Source organism: Castor canadensis, chromosome 5, assembly GCF_047511655.1.
Source record: "Castor canadensis chromosome 5, mCasCan1.hap1v2, whole genome shotgun sequence".
NCBI classification, from domain to species: domain Eukaryota; kingdom Metazoa; phylum Chordata; class Mammalia; order Rodentia; family Castoridae; genus Castor; species Castor canadensis.
In genome coordinates this window covers 84,402,523-84,425,605 of record NC_133390.1, presented here as the reverse complement: position 1 = coordinate 84,425,605, position 23,083 = coordinate 84,402,523, and the positions used below count along the sequence as shown (strand labels likewise).

At 36.9% G+C, this 23,083-nt stretch overlaps 1 protein-coding gene across 4 annotated transcripts in view; it reads left to right on the top strand.

Annotated features, from left to right (window-relative positions):
* Positions 1-23,083, top strand: part of Senp2 (SUMO specific peptidase 2) — a 41,401-nt gene that overhangs the window by 3,347 nt on the left and 14,971 nt on the right. For 2 of the 4 annotated variants that reach the window (XR_012448004.1, XM_074073602.1), the window contains exons 3-14: positions 3,534-3,667; positions 4,300-4,366; positions 5,757-5,847; positions 10,514-10,682; positions 12,454-12,557; positions 13,723-13,817; positions 14,434-14,485; positions 15,242-15,305; positions 17,541-17,717; positions 18,778-18,933; positions 20,641-20,844; positions 21,561-21,640. Coding sequence is in view for 3 of the 4 variants with exons in the window: in XM_074073602.1 (XP_073929703.1) it covers positions 3,534-3,667; positions 4,300-4,366; positions 5,757-5,847; positions 10,514-10,682; positions 12,454-12,557; positions 13,723-13,817; positions 14,434-14,485; positions 15,242-15,305; positions 17,541-17,717; positions 18,778-18,933; positions 20,641-20,844; positions 21,561-21,640 (1,393 nt within the window). In the remaining variant the exon portion in view is untranslated. The remainder of the gene's footprint in view (positions 1-3,533; positions 3,668-4,299; positions 4,367-5,756; positions 5,848-10,513; positions 10,683-12,453; positions 12,558-13,722; positions 13,818-14,433; positions 14,486-15,241; positions 15,306-17,540; positions 17,718-18,777; positions 18,934-20,640; positions 20,845-21,560; positions 21,641-23,083) is intronic. The other 2 variants (XM_020183927.2, XM_074073603.1) reach the window with 2 other exon arrangements.

Here is a 23,083-nt window from a genome sequence, read left to right as displayed (position 1 = left end):
GAAAAGCATTCTAGGCAGAGGGAACCATACAAACAAGTTGTGTAAATTCAGAAAATAATGGATAGAGCTCAGGAAAACTTTCCATAAAGATAGGTCAAATTATAGATTTCTGAAGAACAGGAATGTGTACTACACTCACTAGGGATAGACACCAATTCAGGAAATTATTTTATTTATTTATATTTTGTGATACTGAGGTTTGAACTCAGGATCTCCTGCTTGCTAGGCAGGCACTCTACCACTTGAGCCACTCTACCAGCTCTTTTATGTGATGGGTATTTTTGAGATAGTGTCTCGTGAACCATTTGCCTTGGCTGGCCTCGAACCTCCATCCTCCTGACCTCTGCCTCCTGAGTATCTAGGATTATAGGCATGAGGCACCAGTGCCAGGCTCAGGAGATGATTTTAGAGGATACAACATTGACAGCATTTTATATTTAAATTATGGCTATATACAAAGGAAGTTATGTTCTTTTCAGTTTTTACTTTTCTGATTATTTTAAGCAAAATCTTGATTTTGTGCTGGTATGTCTGCAATACTTGTCCAGTACATTTTAATTTCTCATTTTTCAAACAAGCTCAGCAACAACTTAACATGTTGTGCTTTCTTTTCTTTTTCAAGGCACTGGGGTTTGAACCCAGAGCCTCTCCAATGCTAGGCAAGGACTCAACCATGTGAGCCACATTCCCAGTCCTTTTATTTTGTATTTTGTTTTTGAGATAGGGTCTTGCCAGCTTTTGGCTGGTTTAGCTTTGAAGTGTCTTCTGCCTCTGCCTCTTGAGTAGCTGGGATTATAAGCATTTGCCACCATGCCCAGCTTAATATGTTTTCATTTCTTTATAAGGTAAATACATTTATTGAAGCAAAAAAATAAGTCAGTATTAATGATAAATATAATTAAATATTAGCTTGTATTTGGATGTAGTTAAAAAAAAACTTTGCTGGTATTATAGAAGACTCCTGAATTACTTATTTTGGGTGATCATCTATTTGTGCTGCTCTATGTTAAAGATCACCTACTTCTTCATTTCCATTAAGTATGTATTATGATTTTCTTTTTTTTTGTATGTGGTACTGGGGTTTGAACTCCAGGCCTTATGTTTGCAAGGCAGGCGCTCTACCACTTTAGCCACTCAACCAGCCCTGTTTTCCCAGGCTGTCTTTAAACTGCTATTCTCTTGATCTCTGCCTCCTGAATAGCTAGGATTATAGGTGTAAGCCACCAGTGTCTGGCCTTAAGGAACTGAATTTTAATTTTAATTAATTTAAATGAAATTGCTAGGTAAAACTACGTCTGGCTATTATATTGTACAACTATTGGTAGCTTTTGTTAAAGCTACTCATGTTTTGTAGCATCTCAGATATTTATTAAAAAAAACAAATACCACAGTACTGGAATTCCATTTTTCAGTTAAAAAAAGCAAAGGGTAAAATGAAAGAAAGAGAACCTCATAATTGCAGGCTCGTGATTTTATAGATGAAAGGGATTATAAAATATCAACTTAGTCTAGTCTCAGGAAAATAAAGTAGTCTTATCCTCATTTTGTAGATGAGGTAGGACTGCCTTCCTTTTTTTTTTAAAAAAAAAAGTCATGCTGGGAATGGTGGCCCACTCAGGAGGATGAGGCAGGAAGATTTCAAGTTTGAGGTCAGCCTGGACCACACAGCAAGATGTTATCTCAAAAAACAAACAAACGAAATCTTGTTCTGACATAATCTCAGGGCATACTAGGTTTTGACAAAATTTATAGGAAAATACAACGTTATAGTACTATTGTTTACTGTATTATCAGGAGTACATCCTGTCCTCTGACTGGAAGTCTTTGGGTTAAGCATCTATCTCTAATGCTCCTTTTCTCTCACCTAGAAAGCACAGATATTATAGGAGTAACTTGGAATTCTCTGATTCCTCAAATGAAAAGCAGCTCATTTGCAAATTTAGGTACTTTTTTTTGGACAGGTCTCTATGTATTTTAGGCAGGCCTTAAAACTTGCTATGTGCTCGGGCTGGCCTCCAACTTGCTATCTGCTTGCCAACTTACAATGCCTCAGCCTCTTAACTGCTGGGGTTTCAGGCATGCTCCACCGTACTCTGCAAACTCTGGTTCTTTTAACTATTATTGAGTAGCAGATTACTTTAAGTTGGATTCTGCTTTACCTAGCCAACACATCCTCCCATTTGTTTAAGTTACTGTCTTTCTGAAAAGTACTTATTTTACATATCCTGGAGCTATTACTGCTTAAAGCCACCATTTCAGGCTGTTTTTCTTTGATGTAGGTACTACTGCTTTACAGTACCCTTAATTAGGACATAGAAAGGAAACTGTAGAAAAATAGATGTGCAGGAAGTGAGAAAGAGGTAATATTTAAAAGGAGGAAGTAGGGAAGCACTGAAATCTACCCCTGTTCCTTGTTTGTTTACTGATTTGTTTTGTAATCTTTGTTTTGGGTGGTCGGAAGAGGTCAGTCTGAGATCATCTAATACATCTAATCCAGTAGTTTGTTTCATCATAGATGCTTAAGGGCTGAACTCAGGGCTTCATGCTTGAAAAGCAAGTGCTCTACCACTTGAGCCACACCTCCAGTCCATTTTGCTCTGGTTATTTTGGAGTTGGGGTCTCAAACTATTTGCCCAGGTGCCTCAAACTGCAATCCTCCTGATCTCAGCTTCCTAAGTAGCTAGGATTACAGGTGTGAGCCACCAGTGCCCGGCTAGGAGCTGTGTATTTTATACTTCACGTAGCCAAGACATAATAGGGGCTTAGTAAATAGTTAATGAGGGCAACTATATTGTTACCTGCCTGGAAAGGAAGGATGAGCCAGTGAGTAAATGGCAGTGCTTCCTATAGGATTCTGCCATATCTAGCAGTAAATGCTCCTTGTTTAATCATGCCTTCTTGTCTGGTTAAAAAAAAATCATCTTATATATTCTGGAGAACTCAGTGTTAAAAATCTGCTAAACTCAGGACATTTCTTTGTGAATTAGTTTAGATTTGTTAAGTAGTGGTTTTATATTTTTATAGCATTAAAACTAAACAGCTGGGCCCCTCAAGCCTGTAATCCCAGGTGCTTGGGAGGTAGAGTTTGGGAGGATCACAGTTTGAAGCCAGCCTGGGCAAAAGTTCTCAAGACCCCATCTCAACCAATAAAAAGTGGCCATGGTGACTCCTGCCTATTATCCCAGTTACTTGGGGAAGTATAAGTAGGAGGATTATGGTCCAGGCTAGCCTGGGCATAAGTGTGAAACTGTATTTGAAAAATAAGACCAAAAAAGGCTGGAGGTGTGGCTAACGTCGTAGAGTGCCTGCCTTGAAAGCATGAGGCCCTGAGTTTGAGGCCCTGAGTTTAAGCCCCAGTAACACTGAAAAAAAAATTTGTAGTATTCCAGTTAAAAAAAAAAAAAAAAATTATGGATGCCTTTTTATTTCAATAGGGACTTTAATAAAAATGAGAGTCCTTCTTTCCAAGATACAATCTAACTTTTTGTTGAAGGTTTATTACTCTAGATTTATAGTTTGTTGATATTTTCTAGATTGCTTTATTCACCAAGTGAAAAACAGTCTCTACAATGCTGCCAGCTTATTTGGATTCCCATTCCAGCTGACCACAAAGCCCATGGTAACTTCTGCTTGTAATGGAACACGGAATGTGGCCCCTTCAGGAGAGGTCAGTGGGGATGGGGTTCCATTGGGGGTACTTTTTTTGTGTGTGTGCGGGGGATTGATCTCAGGGCCTTGTGCATGCTAAGCATGAGTTACTCCCCTTAACCCCAAGAGCTGCTAATCTTTGTACTTAACCATTAAAGTTAAGTTTTAGATAATTTCATGTCTTTTTTTAGCTGTGATATAAAGGTCAAGAAATTAAAAACTTTGAGCCTTCTGCTCTCACCCTTTGCATGTGAATGGTTGCTTTCTCTTCCCCCTTATGTCTCCCGTTTTACTTTGCTTTACTAAAAACTTTTTACCTCCTTTAGAAAAACCAAACAACTTAACATTTAAAAAATACAAAGAATGCTACTGCTTCTGCTTTTCTTATTTAAGTATGTGTGAAGAACCTGTAATTGTCATTTTTTATATCATTTTATGAGTTCTGACAAATTAAGTCTTTCATCTCAATGGTGATGTCACTTCTGTGAGCTAGCTAAGAAAATAATCATCAATAGAGTGATCTTTACATATATACATATACATATATATATATATATATACATATATATATATATATATATATATAAAATTAGAAACTTACTTAAACTGCAAATTTTAGATGCTACAGAGGTGCTTCTGTTTGATTTTAAGGTATTTTCGAACTCTTCATCTTGTGAACTGACAGGTTCTGGATCCTGGAACAACATGCTGAAACTGGGTGAGGTGGTCAAAAGTATTTTTACTTCCCTGTACTTCTTTCTGCCATTTTTCCCTAAGTTTTGAGAATATGAATGGAAAACACTGATTTGGACTGTGATGAGAGTAAAGATATATTCTCTCTACCTTTCTAAAAAGCAAATACAGGTTGGGTAAGTATCTTTATCCAAAATGCTTGGGACCAGAAGTGCTTTCAAATTTTGGAATATTTGCATGGACATTACCAGTTGGACATCTCCGATCCAAAAGTCTGAAATCTGAAGTCACAATTTTTTTGATCAGCAGCATTCAGATTTTCAGATAAGGGATGTTCAACCTGTAGCTCTTTTAGAATTGTTGTCTTTGAATTTACTGTTTGTGATTCCTGTTTGTATTATCAGTGTTCTTAATGTGACTTAGATCAAGAGTCATTTATTTAAAAAAAAAAAAAAATTCCTGAGAGCTTACTGTGTACCAGGCACTGTGCTGAGTTATTGTCAGGAACTACAAAATAATAAAACTTTGTCCTTATCCTTGCATTCATCATCTACTTGATGAGCAACCTTAGGTCCCAGTTCTTACAGTTGTATGTATTAAGGACTTCCATATCATCATTAGATTTCGAAACAGAATTGTGCTTCTTTATGTACTATACAAAATGGCATGGTGGGAAAAAAGATGGGAAGAAGCCAGAGTTCTGAAAAATGTTACAATGTCTGCCATATTGGCAGGCTTGTAAAGTTTGAGAGGAAAAGGGGGAAGTTAGTCAAATGAACATTAGAGAAGTTGTGGTTTAGAAGTCAAGAGTGGAAGAAGCCAAAGAAATGCTAAATACCTTTGAGTTATTCTTCTCAAACTTTTAAAATAAGGAGTGTAAACACACACCCCATGCCTGAGAATCTCATTCCAAAGGGCTTGGAACAAAGATATTTCTTTGGATTTTTAAATTTTATTTTTAAAAAGCTTATGTAAATTGAATTTGGTCTGTCCATATTTGAATTTTAATTAGTTATTATTATTATTTTTTTTTGTGGTACTGGTAATTGAACCCAGGGACTCACACATGCTAGGTATGTGCTCTACTGCTGAGCTACATCCCAGCCCATCCTACTGGTTTCCTTTAACTTTTTACAGTATCTATGCTGGGTCACTATGCTGTCTATTAATAGAATTTGGAAAAAAAGCCAAGATATTCAGTTTTGATTTTTTTTTTTTTTTTTTTTGGTGGTACTGGGGTTTGAACTCAGGGCCTTATGATCACAAGGCAGGCACTCTACCACTTGAGCCACTCCACCAGCCCAATATTCGGTTTTATAATGTAAACTGCTCACAGATTTTTCTGTCCTGATGCAGGCTATTTACAAAGGCTTTTTTTTTTTTCTTTTACAATCACAAATACTTTCTTAAAATAGGTAATAAATCTCCCAATGGAATAAGTGACTATCCAAAGATCAGAGTGACAGTTACCCGAGATCAGCCACGTAGAGTCCTGCCTTCCTTTGGGTAAGTGTTAAATTCTACCTTTCTGTAAATAGAAACTTAGCACTTACTGGGTACTCACTCTTGCTCAGCATTCTCACTTTTGCTCTAGTATGTAATATTGTTAAGTACTCTGAAGCTACCAATTTTCAACTGGCTGAATATTATGTGGTTAGTTTGAGGCTTAAATTCAGAAACGTGTTTCTTTTTCTACTATATGTTCATAGTATGATCTGATTTTTGAGAACCTTTTAAAAAAGAATTACTGATCACTTTTTTTTTTTTTTTTTTTTTTTAAGATAAGGTCTTCTCCATGTAACCCAGGCTGACCTTGAGCTTGAGCTTCTCTTGTTTTAGCCTCCCAAGTGCTGGGATTACAGGTGTGAGCCATCTTGTCTAGCTTCACTCACTTTCTTTTAAACTTAAAAAAGTATGCAGGAAAGTGCAGAAATCATTACGGCTCAGGGCCTTCACCTTGAGCAACTCCACCAGCCCAATTTTTTTGTGATAAGATTTTTCAAGATAGGGTCTCTCGAACTACTTTCCTGGGCTGGCTTTGAACTGCTATCCTCCTGATTTCTGCCTCCTCAGTAGCTAGGATTATAGGCGTGAGCTACTGCCGCCCAGCTTCCTTGCTTTTTTTAAAGCCATTTTTTATGAGAAAGGGTCTTGTCATGTAGCTCAGGCTGACCTAAAACTCACTGTATTACCCAGGCCAGCCTTGAATTCACTATGTAGTCTAGGCTGGTTTCTATTTCTCTATCTTCCTGTGGTAGTGTTCTGAGTGTTGGGATTACAGATGTGTACCACCATGCCTGACCTGATTTGTTTTTAAAGCTGTCATAGTTTTTAAGAGTCCTATTCCTCCCCACTTTCCATGCTTTTTCCTTTCTCCAAGTATCTTGTTCTTATTTTAAGAGTGCAGTGTCTTGTCTTTTTTTTTGAAAGCTGTTTATTATTTAAAAATTTCTTGACCTTGTTTTGTTTGTTTTCTTTAAGACCTTCCCTTAACTCCAACACTGCAGTGGTTTATTTTGGTCTTATCTTTAAGTTTGGGTCGTGATTCAAATATCTGATAATCATTGGCTATCCACTTATATTTATGAATGATATCCTAACTAAAAGAAAGGGTCCTTAGGAATTGGATGAAAGGCTAATTATAGGATTAGGAGGGAAAATACAAAGTGAGACTAGAATATCTTGTGTCAGAAGGTGAAGGAGGGCTCAAAAACTGGGGTAAAATGCTAACCTGACACAGGGGAAAGCTTGCAGGGCTTTCACCTGCCCACACTGGAAACAAAAAGACAGGACTAGTAATGATAATGAGTAAATATATATTACGAGAGGGAAAGGTCTTTAAGGAAAATGCTAACTGTAAGTGCAGGAGGAATGATAGAATTAGAAAAATCACCATTTTGTGTCTATCAGTAATGATATGGACAGGTATCTCAATTGAGTTGAAACTAGTAAGTGAAAGTTAATGAATTTAAAATATCTCCTCACAAATTACTGATTAATTACAAAGGGGAAAAATAACTTCTTAGAGAAACCTGCCTGACACCAGCTTTAACCAAGGGATTAAAGAACATGCACTGAGAAAGACACCATGTAATGTAGTAAAAACTACAGTCTAAATCTGCCTATGAGAAAAATGTTTAATCTGAAATTAAAGTTCATTCTACAAAATAATTAGGCCTATACTATTCATTAAAAAGACAAAGAATTACCCAATTAGAGACCAAAGACACATGGCAACAAAATACAATGTGAGATCCCAGAATGCTGTGAAGGTTTCTTTTTTTTTACCAGTACTGGGTATTGAATTCAGGGCCTTGCTCTTAGAATGCAGGCACTGTACCACTTGAGCCACACCCCCAGCCCAGTGAAGGATATTTTTAATAGCTTTGGAGAAAATTAAGTATGTGCTACATGTTACATTATTGTATTCTTAAAGCTCTTGATTTTGGTGATTATCCTATGTAAGAGATAGCCTTATTCTTAGGAGGTTCAGGTGAACTTAATTTTTAAAGCACTTAATACTATTAATTTCCCTGTAAACAATTTTAGCTACAGTTCCTCCAAATTTTGAAAAGCCAGTTTTTATTTCATTCAATTTAAAATATTTTCTAATTTCTATTTTATTTTTTCTTTGAACTGTCATTGTTTAGAAGGTTGGAAGTATATTCTTTAACTTTCAAATATTGGGACATTCTAGATAACGTTCTGATGCTGGTTTCTAGTTTAATTAAATTTTATAGTCAGAATATACTTTGTATGACTTCAGTTCTTCAAATTATTTAGCATTTTATTTTTGGCTTACAGTATGGTCTATTTTGATGATGTTCCATGTGTAGTTGAAAAGAATATGTATTCAGCTATTTTGGATCAGGTGTTCCATAAATGACAGTCAAGTCAACTTACAATGTTTTATAGTTCTTACTGATTTTCCATGTACTTTTTTATTGATTGCTGAGTGAAGAGTAAGTGTTGAAGTTTTCTACTTTGATTTTGAATTTCTCCTCCTTTCATCTATGTCTGTTGTGCTCCATTAATGAATTAATTGTACTACTGGGGCTTGAACTCAGGGCCTACACCTTGAGCTACACCTGCCCTTTTTTCTTGTGATGAGTTTTTTGAGATAGGGTCTCGCAAACTATTTTTCTGGGCTGGCTTTGAACTGAGATCCTCATGATCTCTGCCTCCTGTGTTGCTAGGATTACAGGCATGAGCCACTGGTGCATGGCTTTCTTTTTGAGGTACCAGGGTTTGAACTCAGTCCTTGTGTTTACAAAGCAGATGCTCTACTGCTTAAGCCACGCTTCCAGCCCTTTTTGCTCTGGTTATTTTGGAAATAGGGTCTCACTTGGTGCCCAGGCTGGCTTGAATCTCGATCTTTCTACTTTAAGCTTTCTGCCACAGCTGGAATGACGGGCATGTACTATCATGCCCAGCTTTTTTCCATTGAGATGGTGTCTCAGGAACTTTTTTTCCTTGGCCTGAGTTGGCCTGGAACCTCCATCCTTCCAATCTCAGATTCCTGCATAAGTCGGAACGACAGGTGGGTGCCACCATGCCCAGCTATTTGTTGAGATGGGATCTTGGTGAACTCACTGCCCAGGGTGGCCTCCAACCATGATCCTCCTGATCTCAGCCTCCCAAATAGCTAGGATTACAGGCATAAGCCACTGGTGCCTGGCTTCATGTATTTTCATGTATTCTGAAGCTCTATTAGGTAAATAGCCTTGACCCAGTTTCACTAGTTGTTTATTTGCTACATTTACTTTATCATTCGCTGTTATATATACATAATGCCTTTTTCTGAACCATTTAAGAATAGGTCTTTTGACTCCTGCCCTTTTACCCATAATACTTGAATTTGCTTGTTTCTTTTCTTTTTCTTTCTTTTTTTTGTTTTTGAGACAGGGTCTCACTATTATAGCTTAGGCTGTGTTGAGACTCACTATGTGATTCAAGCTCACCTCAAACTTGTGATCCTCCTACCTTAGCCTCCCAGGTGCTGGTATTACAGGTGTGTACCATCACACCAGCCAGTTTATTTCTTAAGAATGAGAACACTGATTTACGTAGTCATAGATTATAAAGATCAGAAACTTTAACATTGATATAATATTAAGTATTCTACAGGTCTGCTTTAAATTTCTCCATTGTAACTTTTTTCCTGTCCTGGACCAGTATCCAGTACAGGGTTGCATACTGAATTAATTTTTATGTCCTTTTGTTCTACTTTGATCTGCAACACCTTAGTCTTTCTTTGCCTTTAATGGCATTAATATTTTTAATGTTGTCTGATATTTATTCATGATTTGCTTCAGATTGTGCAGTATTTTTAAGTGGTGGTATATCCTTTTCAAAGCATCACATCAAGAGAGGTATAGTTTAGTTTGTTCCATTATTTGTAATGGCAAGAGAGACAGATTCCGTCACCAGCAACAGTGGCTGAGGTGGGGGTAGGGTTTCATGGCTTTAGTTTCTTTAGAATTCATTAACCTTTTTTTTTTTTTTGAGTAGTGCTAGGTTTGAACCTGGGACTTTGCATATGCTGGGCAAGCACTCCACACTGAGCTACACTGGCAGCCCCACCATCCTTTTTTTTTTTTTTTTATTGAGATGGGAGTCTTGCTGCATTGCCCAGGTTGGTTTCAAACTTCTGGGCTCAAGTGATCCTCCTGCCTCAGCCTCCCAAGAAGCTGGGACTATAGTTATGCACCACTGTACCGAGCCTAGCATTTATTAATTTAGCATTCAGCAGATATGTATTGGCTTAGATTCTGTACTAAGATACAGTGGTTGAAAGGATGTACTCTCTGTTTTCATAAAATTTAAAGTTTAGTATAGGGTATCGACATAAAGTAAATAATCATATCAACAATTCTGGTGGTGCCCTGTGACTAAAAGGAAAATATAGTTCAGGGGTGGAAGTTTATATAAAGGAGAGTTAGATCTGGGTTTGGGGTTGGAAAATTGGTCATGAGGAAGAGGTCTTTAGTGTGGTAGCCCTAGGGACTGGAAACATATTCCATAGTGGAGTGCTGGGGTGTCTGGTACTCTAGGGATGGACTGTTGTAGATGACAGTTGTCTGGCAGATCACAAGTTTAGGATAGGACAACATAATCACAGGATGATCTAGTGATACATTGTTTTTCTTCTTCTTTTTTTCTTGTCTCTTAGTTTTACTTTGAAATCTGAAGGCTATAATAGAAGACCAATTGGCCGTCGCCATGGCAAAGGCAATCCAGAGAGTTCCTTAACATGGAAACCTCAGGAACAGAGTGTCACAGAGATGTTTTCTGAAGAAGGTAGCAAGGGTCTGAGGCGTCCACATTGTACTGTAGAGGAGGTAAGCCTGTTTAGCCTGATTTCTTTTAAAAAAAATTTTAATGGATTTTTTGGGGAAGAAATAATTTATGTACTATGGAGCAAAATTAAAAAGGTAACAAAAGGTAGACATACAGCGACTGTAAGCTTCCCAGTGTCCCTTCTATACCTGGCCTCCACTATCCTGTTTGGCTCTTAGCAAGTAACCACTATGTATATCCTTCTAGAGGTATTCTATACATACATAGTTTAGTCAGTTTTCAAATGTTATTTTCACTGTAAAGAAGGAAAAGCAATCATGTTAGGAAGGCATCCTTTTTTGGTAGCTGAATTATTCTAACTTGTTTCTTTTGTAAACTATAATAACTATATAAGTAGGGAAATGGTGTACCTTTATGCTTTTTCTTTCCCCTTTCAGAGCACTTAATATGATTAAGAGACAATTTTCTCTCTTGAGGTCTTCATTTATTCCAGGAAGATTTAGGATTATTTCTGTATCTGGCATTCCCCAAGACCAACAGCTAATTCAGTTTGCTAGATGGTTTCTGGAGCCACTTACTTAGTTCATTACTTACTTAGTTCATTAAAGAATTATTTATTTGGGTCCCAAGTACTGTGCTAGTTGTTAGCAATTCAAACTTGAATAAAATGTGGTCCTGCCTTCTAGGAGATTTTACATAAATAATTGTAATTCAGCAAACAGGTAGGTAAAGAGAAGAATGGACCACAGCCCCTGGATTGGATTTTAAGAAGTGCTAAAGGCTTTACTCTCTTAGATGAGAAATAAGAGACAGGACTGAGTAATTTTGTCTGTGGAGTGTACACAGAGGATATATTTTAGAAATACTTGTAGGTAATCTTAGCAAGGACATTTTTATTGATAATGTGTGATATAATGTACAGGGAAGAGCCTGAGTCCGAGATTTCAATCTTGGATAAATACGTGTCACTGACCAAGATACCCTATGTGTTTAGGGGGAAGATGATGACTTCAGTTTTGGACATTGTTTAAAGTGCCTGTGAATCACGCAAGAAGACTTCTCCTGTAGACTCTTGGATATAGGCGATGGGAGTTTTGAGAAGAAGGCAGAGTTAGAGACACATTTCTGAATTTTCTGCATAATGATGCATTTAAATCAAGGGAGCTGATGAGATTATTCAGGGAAAGAATATAGCATGAGAAGAGATATGAGCAAAACCATCAGCATTTATGGCAGGCAGAAGAAGGAATAATCTGCAGTGGAGACTGAGAAGAAAAGAAGAATCAGAAGAGTTTATTGTCCAGGAAGGCAAGGCGAGGTCAGCTGGGTGATGGTGAAGGGAGATCAGATAACATAAAGGCTGAAAAAGCGCATATTGTATGTGACCATTGAAGGCCATTGGTGATTTTAGTGAGACCGGTTCCATTTCGAAATTTGCAAATTCTGATTATCAAGTAGATTATTGCTGCTGATTTTTTTGTGGTTAGCTCAATTTTGCCCAGCCTATTTCTGTGAGAAACTCAGATGCCATCAAGATATAGCACTAATATAAGTGAGTGAAGTGGGATGGAGAGCAGATGGCCCATTTAGAGAGGATAGCACTACATAGCTCTCCGTTGTTGATGCAGTTTTTCACAAGGACAGATTATTGGATTTTTTTGGAAAAATTGTAAAGTTGGTAGTTAATTGAAAGAAATTTAAAAAATGCTGTGCTGGCAAATAAAACACATCTGCATTTGACCTATTAGTATCTGATTGTGATTAAATTTTAGGTTTACTGTACTAGTACTTATCTAACATTCTTTTATTCAGGGTGTTCAAAAGGAGGAAAGAGAGAAGTACCAAAGGTTGTTGGAGCGACTTAAAGAAGGTGGTCACGGAAATTCTGTCACTCCTGTAACTTCACATCATCACAGGTAAAAATAAGCTAATTAGATTAATGCTTTGTTAGTTATCTTTCTCTTTATTTTTAGAGAGGGATGGATGAGAACTGTTGGAAAAAGGTTAACATTGAGAGAACTAGACCTGTAATTTGCAATTTGCCTGAACATTTTATCTGGTAATGCATTATACAGAACAGTGGCTTTACAAAATAATGTTTTCTCTTAGCTGTAGAATTCTTTTTCTTTTTCTTTGGGGGGGAAGCGTGGAGCAGGGGGGTCAGGGTCTTACTATATAATCCAGGCTGGCCCGAAACTCAGGATCCTCTTGCCTCATTGTCCCAGGTGCTAGGATTATCAGTGTGTACCATCATACTTGGCACAAGTGAACTCTTACTTGAAATTCTGATCTACAAAAGTGGATCACTGGTTACCGTAGGGCTCCCAAGGGGAAGAGAGTTTTTCCAACTTCCTCAATACATACATTTCCCACAGTCTCTTTCTCTTTCTTTCTTCCCCTCTTCCCCAGTCTTCTTCCTTGCCTGACCATCTCTCCATCTGCCCCCTCTCTTCCTTTCTTCTCACCTCCTCTGTCTCTTTTCTTTACTTCTGCCCGATTTCCACCCCATCTCTGTCTCTCTCTCTTTCACACAACACACACACACACACCACAGAGTCCCTGAGGCTTTTTGTTGTTGTTGTTACTGGAGTTTGAACTCAAGGCCTTGTGTTTGCTAGGCAGACACTACCACTTGAGCCACATCTTAGTCTCCCTGAAGCATCTAAAGTCACCTAGGTCATAAGGATTTTCCTTATGGGATTGCTTATTAATTAAATACTCTAGTGATTTGAGCAAATAGATGAGGGCAACGAAAGGAGGTAGTGTGTAGCCTTATGTTCGCGTCTGAAAAGGGGACAAAGTATGTGAGCTCAGGATTCAGGCTCATTTGGTATTTCTAACAAGTACTGTACAAGTTCAGAGAGATCCTACTAATTATGTAACAGCAAGTTGAAGGTGAAAGACTCATAAGATGATCTAGGTTATTGAATGCAGAAAACAAATTAAATTATTTAGGAATTTTAACTTTGGTTGTTTATAGTGTGTTCCTCCCCCCGCCCCCAAGTTTTCTTAGTGTAGTGAGTCAGAATGTTAATTCATTCTCCACTTTTGTAACTGATTTTTGTCACTTGTCTGTCTAAGTTCTCAGAGAAGTCAGATGGACACATTAAAGACCAAAGGCTGGATCGAAGAGCAGAATCATGGCGTCAGAACAACTCAGTTTGTTCCAAAACAATGTGAGTTCTCAGATTTAGCCCTATCTTAATCTTTTTTTTGTGGGACTGGGGTTTGAACTTTCACACTTGCAAAGGAGATGCTCTACCACTTGAGCCACACCTCCAGTCCATTTTGCTAATGTTAAAGCATGCCCATGAGGTTGAAAATTGACATACAAGTGAAAGATGGTGCACCAAGCATTAAAATACTGCCAAGGCTCAGAACTGATTGACACTTAGCTAGTGTCAGGAATTTCATTAAAAAGCTTATTTCAGGATGAAGTCAATTCATAAAATGCTTCTTGATAATTATTCCTAGGCTCCCAATAGTAGCATATTTTGTAAGCCTAAATTAATTTACTTATATCCCTCATGTTAACTTCCTTATATTACTCCACTAATTGTTCATTGAATGACTAAATCATAGTTTACTAAATCAACCCATATCAGTTGGTTGATGCCAAAGATTGTATTTAAAGAACAAAGAGATTTATGATTTTTAGTCTAGTTTGTAAGGAGGCTATATCTTTGGAATTCACTTTAGCACTTCAGTGGAAATGACTTTGTGATTCTTTGTAAGTTGATATTCCAACCTATGATTGATTAGTAAAAGATCTTTTCTTTGCCATCCCTACAGATAGAATTTTTGAAACAAGGGGATCTCTCTGTCCAATGAGAAGTGAAAAGAGGTACATGTTTTATTTCATTTAATACATATTTTCTCACTGTATAGGCCATATTTATGAATAACCGTGCCTGAGAAGTGATCAGTTCTCTTCAGCTCTCGTAGCTGGTCAGCATATGTGGGTACATAAGTAGCTCTTAAATCAGAGGCCCACCCTCAGTTGGGAGGGTGTTCTTTCCTAGGCATCAGGGTGGAGAAGTAGGTCCCATTAGTAGTAATGGGTAGATAGATGATCTCTCCAGTGACCTCTATATCCGAAATAGGAAGAGTGAAGACAGTTCTGCTTTTGTCTTAGGATTTTGGATGATAGTTACTTTTTAACAGTTTGTCAGTTATGACCCAGGGACTAAATCTGATCCAACTGCCCATTTTTTGTAAGTAAAGTTTTATTGGAATTTGTTCATACTTACTCATTTACATCCTGTCTATGGCTTCTTTTTCCTCTCTTTTTCTTGGTACTGGGGTTTGAATTTGCACCTTGCTAGTGCTCTGCCACTTGGGCCTGAGCCCCAGCCCTGTAGTTGCTTTATTTACACTATAGTGGTAGAGTAGAGAAGATGTGACTGAGGCTATAAAACTTGTAGAGTCTAAAGCATTAACTCTTGTCCTTTCAGAGAGATTTGTTGACCATTGGTTTACAGGATTATATAAACAGGACCATTTGTTTACAATTAATAAATCTTATTTCTAAAAGTAGTATAATACATGCCAGGTTTAAATCATCCAGCAGAAGTCTGTAGTCTCAATTTTTTCCTCTCAGGTTTTCAAAGGGGAAATTTTCTGATACAGAAAAGATGGTTGGAATGAGACCTGAAAGTGAAAGTGTAAGTAGAAACCCTAATTACATTTTATATGTGCTCTTTCACTGTAGTTATGTTTTGGTGCCCATGGAAAATAAGAAAGATGATATATTTTACTTTGATTTCTAATTCCATTATTTTCTTTGAAAAGCAGCAAACTTTGAAGATATATAAATTTTTCTTCCTTTTGAGTTGTTGGATTTTTACATCTGCATTAGTCACCTCGGTGTTTAAGAGAAACCAGCCTGACTCCAACCAACTCTTATCTGTGTTACATGTTTTTTTATGGAGGTTCCCCCAGCCTCCAGTTTTTTGAAGGAGGGTCTCACTACTGGCCTGGATTCACTATGTAGCCCAGCCCAGCCTCACACTAGAAGTCCTGGAATTATTTGGATGTGCTTCCACACTCAGTTTCTCTTGGAGAAGTTTTAAAAAACCTACATCTCTAAGAAACTTATGATATGTTCAGGACTTTGTTTTCAGAGTCAGGGTTTCAGGTTTACTTGAAAATACTAATTGTATTTTACATTTTATAAATACTAATTGGATTTTATACTTTCTTTTGCAATAAGAACTGTTTCAATAGCCATACTAATTTAATAATGGCAAAGTGTTTTGCTAAACATTTAATTTCTGGTAGAAATACATTCCTGAATTAAATGCAAGCTGAAGTTTTAGGTTATTTACATCTTAGATACTAGAATTACAAAAGCGTACAGTACTGCGTTTGCTTTAAGTATCAGTTTGTCAAGTTTGTATTCTCCCACTAGACTTCTTCATAAGAATTAGCCTTCAGAAAGCTAAGTCATAGTCTTAAATCATAAGTTATAAAACTTTCTGTTCTCTAATGTTGCCCATTTCCAATGATTCAGAGTAGAGCCTTTTGTGTTTAATTATCCTTTATTACCTGTGGACAGAAACCGAAAGATCCCATTATGGTGGAGCATGCCTGTAATCCCAGCTACTTGGAAGGTGTACATAAAAGGATTGTAGTCCAAGGCTGGCTAGGGCAAAAAACAAACGATCCTATCTGAAAAATAACTAAAGCAAAAAAGGCTGGGGGCATGGCTTAAGTGGGAGAGTGCTTGCCTAGCAAGTGCTGCTAGGCCCTAGGTACTGGTTCAAATCCCAATATTGCCAAAAAACAAAACAAAACAAAAAAACTGAAATAATGTATCTGTAATTCCATCACCTGGGAGGGTGAGCCTGAGGATCACTTGAGCTCAGGAGTTCAAGGCTAGCTTAGGCAACATAGTGAGACCTTATCTCTTTTTAAGGACACAGTAAGGGCATTTTTGAAATGTGACCAAGAAATGTATCTTGCTTCTCTGCTTGCTGAACTGATGGACAGTTAGTAAGACTAAAGAGTTGTAGCTAGGTGTGGTTCTAGTCCAAAGCTCTATTTCTAAATAAATTTGCTAATTTTTAATTTAATTTATTATTACTATTTAATTTTTGTAGGGCTAGGGATTAAACCTGGGCCCTTGCATATGCTAGCCAGGTGCTTTATCAGTGGGCTACATCCCCCAGCCCCAAGTCCTTGGGTTCTTTTGGAAGCTTCATTATATATGATTAAATTTGTGGCCATTGGTGATTAACATACCTTCTTGTTTAGTGCATTTTTCTATAATACATTACTTTTTAAAAAGGTAACATAGAGGGCCATGGGTATAGCACAGTGGTAGAGTGCTTGCCTAGCATGTAAGTGGCCCTGGGTTCCATCACCAGCACTGTAATTAAATTTAAAATAAAATGAGACACATAAAAAATGATTAAACGGAACAGTTTTATTTTGTATAAGGATAGCAGTACTTTATTCACTATGATGGGATTAGGCCATTTTTCCTTTTGGCAGTACTCAGGTTTGAACTGAGAGCTTTGTGCTTGGCTAGGCAGGCGCTGCAGCTTGAGCCACCCTTCTAGCTCTTTTTTGCTTTTTTATACTTTCCAAATGTCTTTTAGCCACATTAATTTTAATTGGGATAGGAACTGTAGAATACTTTCTGCTACTTCCAGGGAAAGTGGTGAGTGTTCTGTTTCATGATTTGTAATTGATGTGCCCTGGGAACCTTAACTCTAGAGTTTTTTGTTCTTCCTTAACAGGTCAGCCAGACCTATTAAATCTCCTTTTCTCATTTTGGGGATCTGCTAATTCTCTTTTCTTTTAAGATAACAGACTGTTTTATATTTCATGTGTAATATGTGTTATATGTGCAAAGTCAAACATGTCAATAGTAAATAGAAATTTTTTTTGATCAGAAAAGAGGACACCCTCTGGAACCTGACTTATCAGAAGAAGTGTCAGCCCGACTCCGCCTGGGCAGTGGAAGCAATGGTTTACTCAGGAGGAAAATGTCAATAGTTGAAGCAAAGGAAAAGAATTTCTTAGGCAAAGAGAGGGACAGAAGAACAGATGATCTCCTTGAACTTACAGAGGTATTGTTCCTTGTGTTGAACAGAACAAGAGGTGTGTTTTTTGTTTTGTTTTGTTTTTTGGTGGTATTGGAGTTTGGACTCAGAGCTTTATGCTTGCTAGACAAGCATACTACCACTTTAGCTGCACCCCTAGCCCTTTTATTGCTATTAGGTACTTGTCCAACACGGTCTTGTGTTTTTTGCCTGGGACTGGCCTTGGACTGTGATCTTCCTACCTATGCCTCTTCTGTAGCTGGGATTATAGGCACGTACCTGGTACAACACTTTGGCTTGTTTGTTGAGATAGGGGTCTCAACTGGGCTGTCTTTGAACCACAATCCTCCCAGTCTCTGCCTTCTGAGTTGTTGGGATTGCAGGTATACAATAATGACTGACCTAATTGATTTTTTTAATTGGTGTGTATTAAATTGCACATAGGAAGGGGTTCATCATGATAACCAATTTTTTGTAGATTTTTTTTTCTACCCTTCAAATGTCTTATAGTATGACATTAAGAATGAGTGCATTGCATATATCTTAAATTAATGATTATGGTTTACTAAAGCATGATTTTTTTGTATTTGAAAATGGTAGATGCTTATAGGAAACAAGGAAATAAAATTAGTTAAAATTCTTATTTTAAAGGTGATCTAAATATTGGATCTTCCATTGTTGTCTTGGTAGTGATGATCTTATTTAGTTTATATCTCTTGAGCACTTACAATATATTGAGTATGGATGTGGAGAGAGAGAGAGCCATAAAATAACAAAATTGTATGCAACAAAGAGAAACAACAGTAAAAATAATTTGGATGAAAAGAATTTTAATTGGGATTTATAGGTTCGGTTTTGTAACTTAACTATGCATTTGTCTGCCTGATTCTGTAGAATAATGAAGTCATCTGTTCAACAAGGACATAGACGTTAGTGAGACTGCTTTATGGTTATAAGTTTGTTTATTTTTATCCTGCAGTTTAGTAGATCTTAGTATATTTTTCTCAAGGATCAGGTGTTGCTGAGGTGAAAAGCTTTTTTCAGTCTCAGACTTTCACTGTCTGATAGTGGTTCTATGTTAAAGTAGCAACCTCTGGGCTTTCTAATTCAGGATATGGAAAAGGAAATCAGTAATGCCCTAGGCCATGGCCCACAAGATGAGATCCTAAGTAGTGCTTTCAAATTGCGAATCACTCGAGGAGATATCCAGACCTTAAGGAACTATCACTGGCTCAATGATGAGGTGAGTTATCTTTTTTCCCCTCTGAGTATCAATATTTTTAGCCCATTTATTATCTGTAACTGAAGTGACTTGGACCCAACTATAACAGGTGGTAAAGCAACTTTTAGTTTGTTTTGTCTTTTTTTTTTTTTTTTCAGTGCTTGGGATTGAACCCAGCACCTTCCACTTGTTTGCCAAGCACATTGAGCCACTTCCCTAGCTTTGTGTTTTGTTTTTTTTTTTAAAGCATCCTGAGTCTTAAAAAGCTTGTTACTTCTGATTATTTGCTACTATTTCTTTCTTCTGCAATTCAATTACATTTTTATAAGCCCTGGATGTACCTGATGAATAGAAAGTATTTTATTTGAATAATAAAAAATACGACAAACTAGGTAGGTAATTTATAAACAATAGAAATGTGTTGCTTACAGTTCTGGAAGCTGTAAAGTCAAAGATCAGGTTGCCAACATATTCATTTATTGTCTGGTGTGGAGGTATTTCTTGCTTCAAAAATGATGGATGGGAGCATACTGAGTTCTCACATATGGGGAAGGGCAAAAAAGACTATGGTTCTCTCTCCAACCTTTTTTTTTTTTTTTTTTAAGTATGGGGGATTGAATTCAGGCCTTCACCTTGAGCCATTGCATCAGCCCTTTTTGTGATTTTTTTTTTTTTTGAGATAGGGTTTCATGAAGTATTTGCCTGGTCTGGCTTCGAACTCGATCCTCCTGATCTCTGCCTCCTGAGTAGCTAGAATTACAGGTGTGAGTTAACTTGTTTTTGATTATGTTCTGTTTTTTGGTTGGACTGGAGTTTGAATGCAGAGCTTCATGCTCCCAAAGCAGGTGCTCTGTGCCTCTCTCTCGAACCATGGAAGTGGACCCTATGGCTTAATCACTTCCTCAAAGGCCCTATCCCTTAACTATCACATTGGACATTAGATTCCAACATATGAATTTTGGAGGGATACATATGTTTAAACCATAGAAAGTGATAATTATAAAATGTTGGCTTATTTTTCTTGTATTCTTACATATTCAGGAAAACCTAGTTAGTTCTTGCCAGTTTTTCAGTTGGTCCTTTCCCATTCATTTTTCCCCTTTATCTTCCTCCCCCCACCTCACACACCTATTAACTTATAAGCACATTCTTTTAAAAATAAAATTTTTGTTTCACATTATAGATGCAATATGTTTTTTATAGAAAGTGAGGAAAATAAATTATTCAAAAGTGATATAAATATTTTATCATATCTCCTAGGTAAAATATTTAAATTGAGGAATAATTGCTATATAGTAAAATGCATCATAGTTAATTTTTCTGTGTATTTTTGGTGTGACAGTTGTACTCACCTTTTCATTATTGCATAGACTTCTTGGGCTCTTATAATGTGTTTCTTATATGCTTCAAAAGTACAGTCACATTCCTTTTTTTATTTGTTCGTGGGGGAGCAGGAGTTTGTGGTGCTGGAGATAGAACCCAGGTTTCTATCTAGGCAAGTGCTCTATTGCTGAGTTAAACTCTTATTCCTAAACGTCTGTTCCTTCTTAGTCTCTCACATTTTGCACTAACAGTTTTTCTCTTTTTCCATTGGCAGTCCTTTAATCTCCCTCTTTAGTACCTTTCTTCTTCTAAGCATCTCACTTTCTAATTCATACTAAGTCAGGGAGAAATTCAATTTTAATAATGTACTTGCCAAATTCTGTTTACTCTCTTGATATTTTACAGGTCATTAATTTTTACATGAATCTTCTAGTGGAAAGAAATAAAAAGCAAGGCTATCCAGCACTTCATGCATTCAGTACTTTCTTCTATCCTAAATTAAAGTCTGGGGGTTACCAAGCAGTGAAAAGATGGACCAAAGGGGTAAATCTCTTTGAACAAGAACTTGTTCTGGTGCCTATTCATCGGAAGGTACATTGGAGCCTGGTGGTGAGTTGAGAGGACTAATTGTTGGTACAGTAACTCTACCTCTGAGCTACTCTCCCAGCCCACACGATTTTCTTAAATAATGAAGATTATACTTTTGTTCAGTGAAAGGCCAACAGTATGTATAAAAGGTATCCTCTGCAGGGTCCCTTCTTTGGTTTTGAGTTGGAAACTTAGAAAGCTACAAGACATGGTTCTTGTACTGGAGGAACTTTAATTTTTTACATGAATTTATTAAATTTTGTTTATAAGATGGTAAGATGGTACAGGTTTATTATGGGAAGGTGAAGGTAAAGGATAAGGCAAAAAAAAAAAAAAATCCTACCCCAGTGAGATGATTATTAATGTTTTGGTAAAAAGTTTCTAGGCCTTGACCTAGGTATAGATGTGTATAATATTAAACTCATATCACCTATGATTTATAACTATGGCTTGAGCCACATTTCTAGCCTAACTTTTTTTTTAACTAAAAAATGTGTCTAAATCCACTCATGTTGGTACATGTATTAATTTTTTTAAAAGATGCTTTTCCTTTTGAAAATAAAATTATTCTTCCTGTTAATATTTAAGATATTTCTTGCCTGTTGTAGTGGTGTGCACTAGCACTTGGAAGACTGAGGCAGGAAGACTAACCTGGGTTATATAGTAGATGTGTCTCAAACCTTCCCTCATTCCCCAGTGATGTTTCTGTTTCTGGATGTTGCATTTTCCCATTATAGGTGATGGACCTAAGAAAAAAGTGTCTTAAATATCTGGATTCTATGGGACAAAAAGGCAGCAAGATCTGTGAAATTCTCCTGTAAGTAAAGGCTGAACTACTTCACTATTGTATCATTATGCCCTTGTTAGGTAATCTCTCTTCTATTAAATCCTAGGAAGCTTTGGATGGCAGTGTTGTTACTGTTGCATATTTTTGTTGTTTTGCTTTGTTTTTGAACATTTGTATTTTTTATTCAAGTAGAATTTTATTTTGAATGTATGATTTTGATTTCAAGTACGTAATTATTCACAAATTTTTATTCGCATGTTTTATACAAAGTGGGATTCATTATAATTTTATAAATTTATATATAATGTACTTTGATAATATTCACTTCCCATTTCCATCTTTTATTAACCCCTTCCTGCTGGTCCCCTTCCTTTTGCTAGATAGTCTCCCTTCTAAATCAAAATCCCACATAGTGATATTTGTCTTTCTGAGTCTGGCTTATCTCACTTAACATGATCTCCAGTTCCATCATTTTCCTGCAGATGACGTGATTTCAGCCTTCTTTTTAGGCTGAATAAAACTCCATGCGGGGGGTTTGGGGGAAGGTGGGTGTAGGCGTGTGTGTATACCACATTTTCTTTATCATTCATCCATTAATAAACAGGCAGATTCCATAACTCAGCCTTTGTGAGTAGTACAGTGATAAACAACGGTATGCACAGATCTCTGGTTTATACTGACTAATTTCTTTGGGTATGTACTCATAAGTGGTGCATCTGGGTCATATGGAAGTTCTACTTTTAATTTTTTGAGGAACTTTCATTCTGATTTCCATAGTGGCTATACTAATTTACATTCCCACCAACAGTGTATGAGGGTTCCTTTTTCTCCTTCATCCTCATCAGCATGTGTTGTTTTTTTTTTCTTGATATTTAATAACCATCTGACTGGGTTTAGATAGAATCTTAATGTAGTTTTGATTTGCATTTCCCTGATGGCTGAGGATATTAAACATTTTTCATTGTGTTTATTGGCTGTTTGTACTTCTTCTTTTGAGAACTGTCTGTTCAGTTCATTTGCCTGTTTTTTGATTGAATTATTTGTTCTTTTGGTGGTTATTGTTTGAGTTCTTTATATATTTTGCATTTTAATCCCCTGCTAGGTGAATAGTGACAAAGATTTTTACCAATTCTGTAGGCTATCTCTTCTCTCTGGTAATTATTTTGTCTGCTATGCAGAAACTTTTCAATTTGATGCAATTCCATTTATCATTTCTTGCTATTTTTTTCCTGTGCTATTGGAATCGTAATTCCCTCTGCTTACATATCAAAGTGCTAAAGTACTTTCAGAGTCTCAGGTCTTGTATCAGGTTTTTGATCATTTTGAAATGATTTTTGTGCAGGGTGAGAGAAAAAGGGCTCTAGTTTCAGTTTTCTATATGTGGATATCCAAGTTTCCCAGCACCATTCACTCCAGTGGCCCCTTTGTTGAGAATCCGGTTGCTGTAGTTGTGTGGGTTCATTTCTGAGTCCT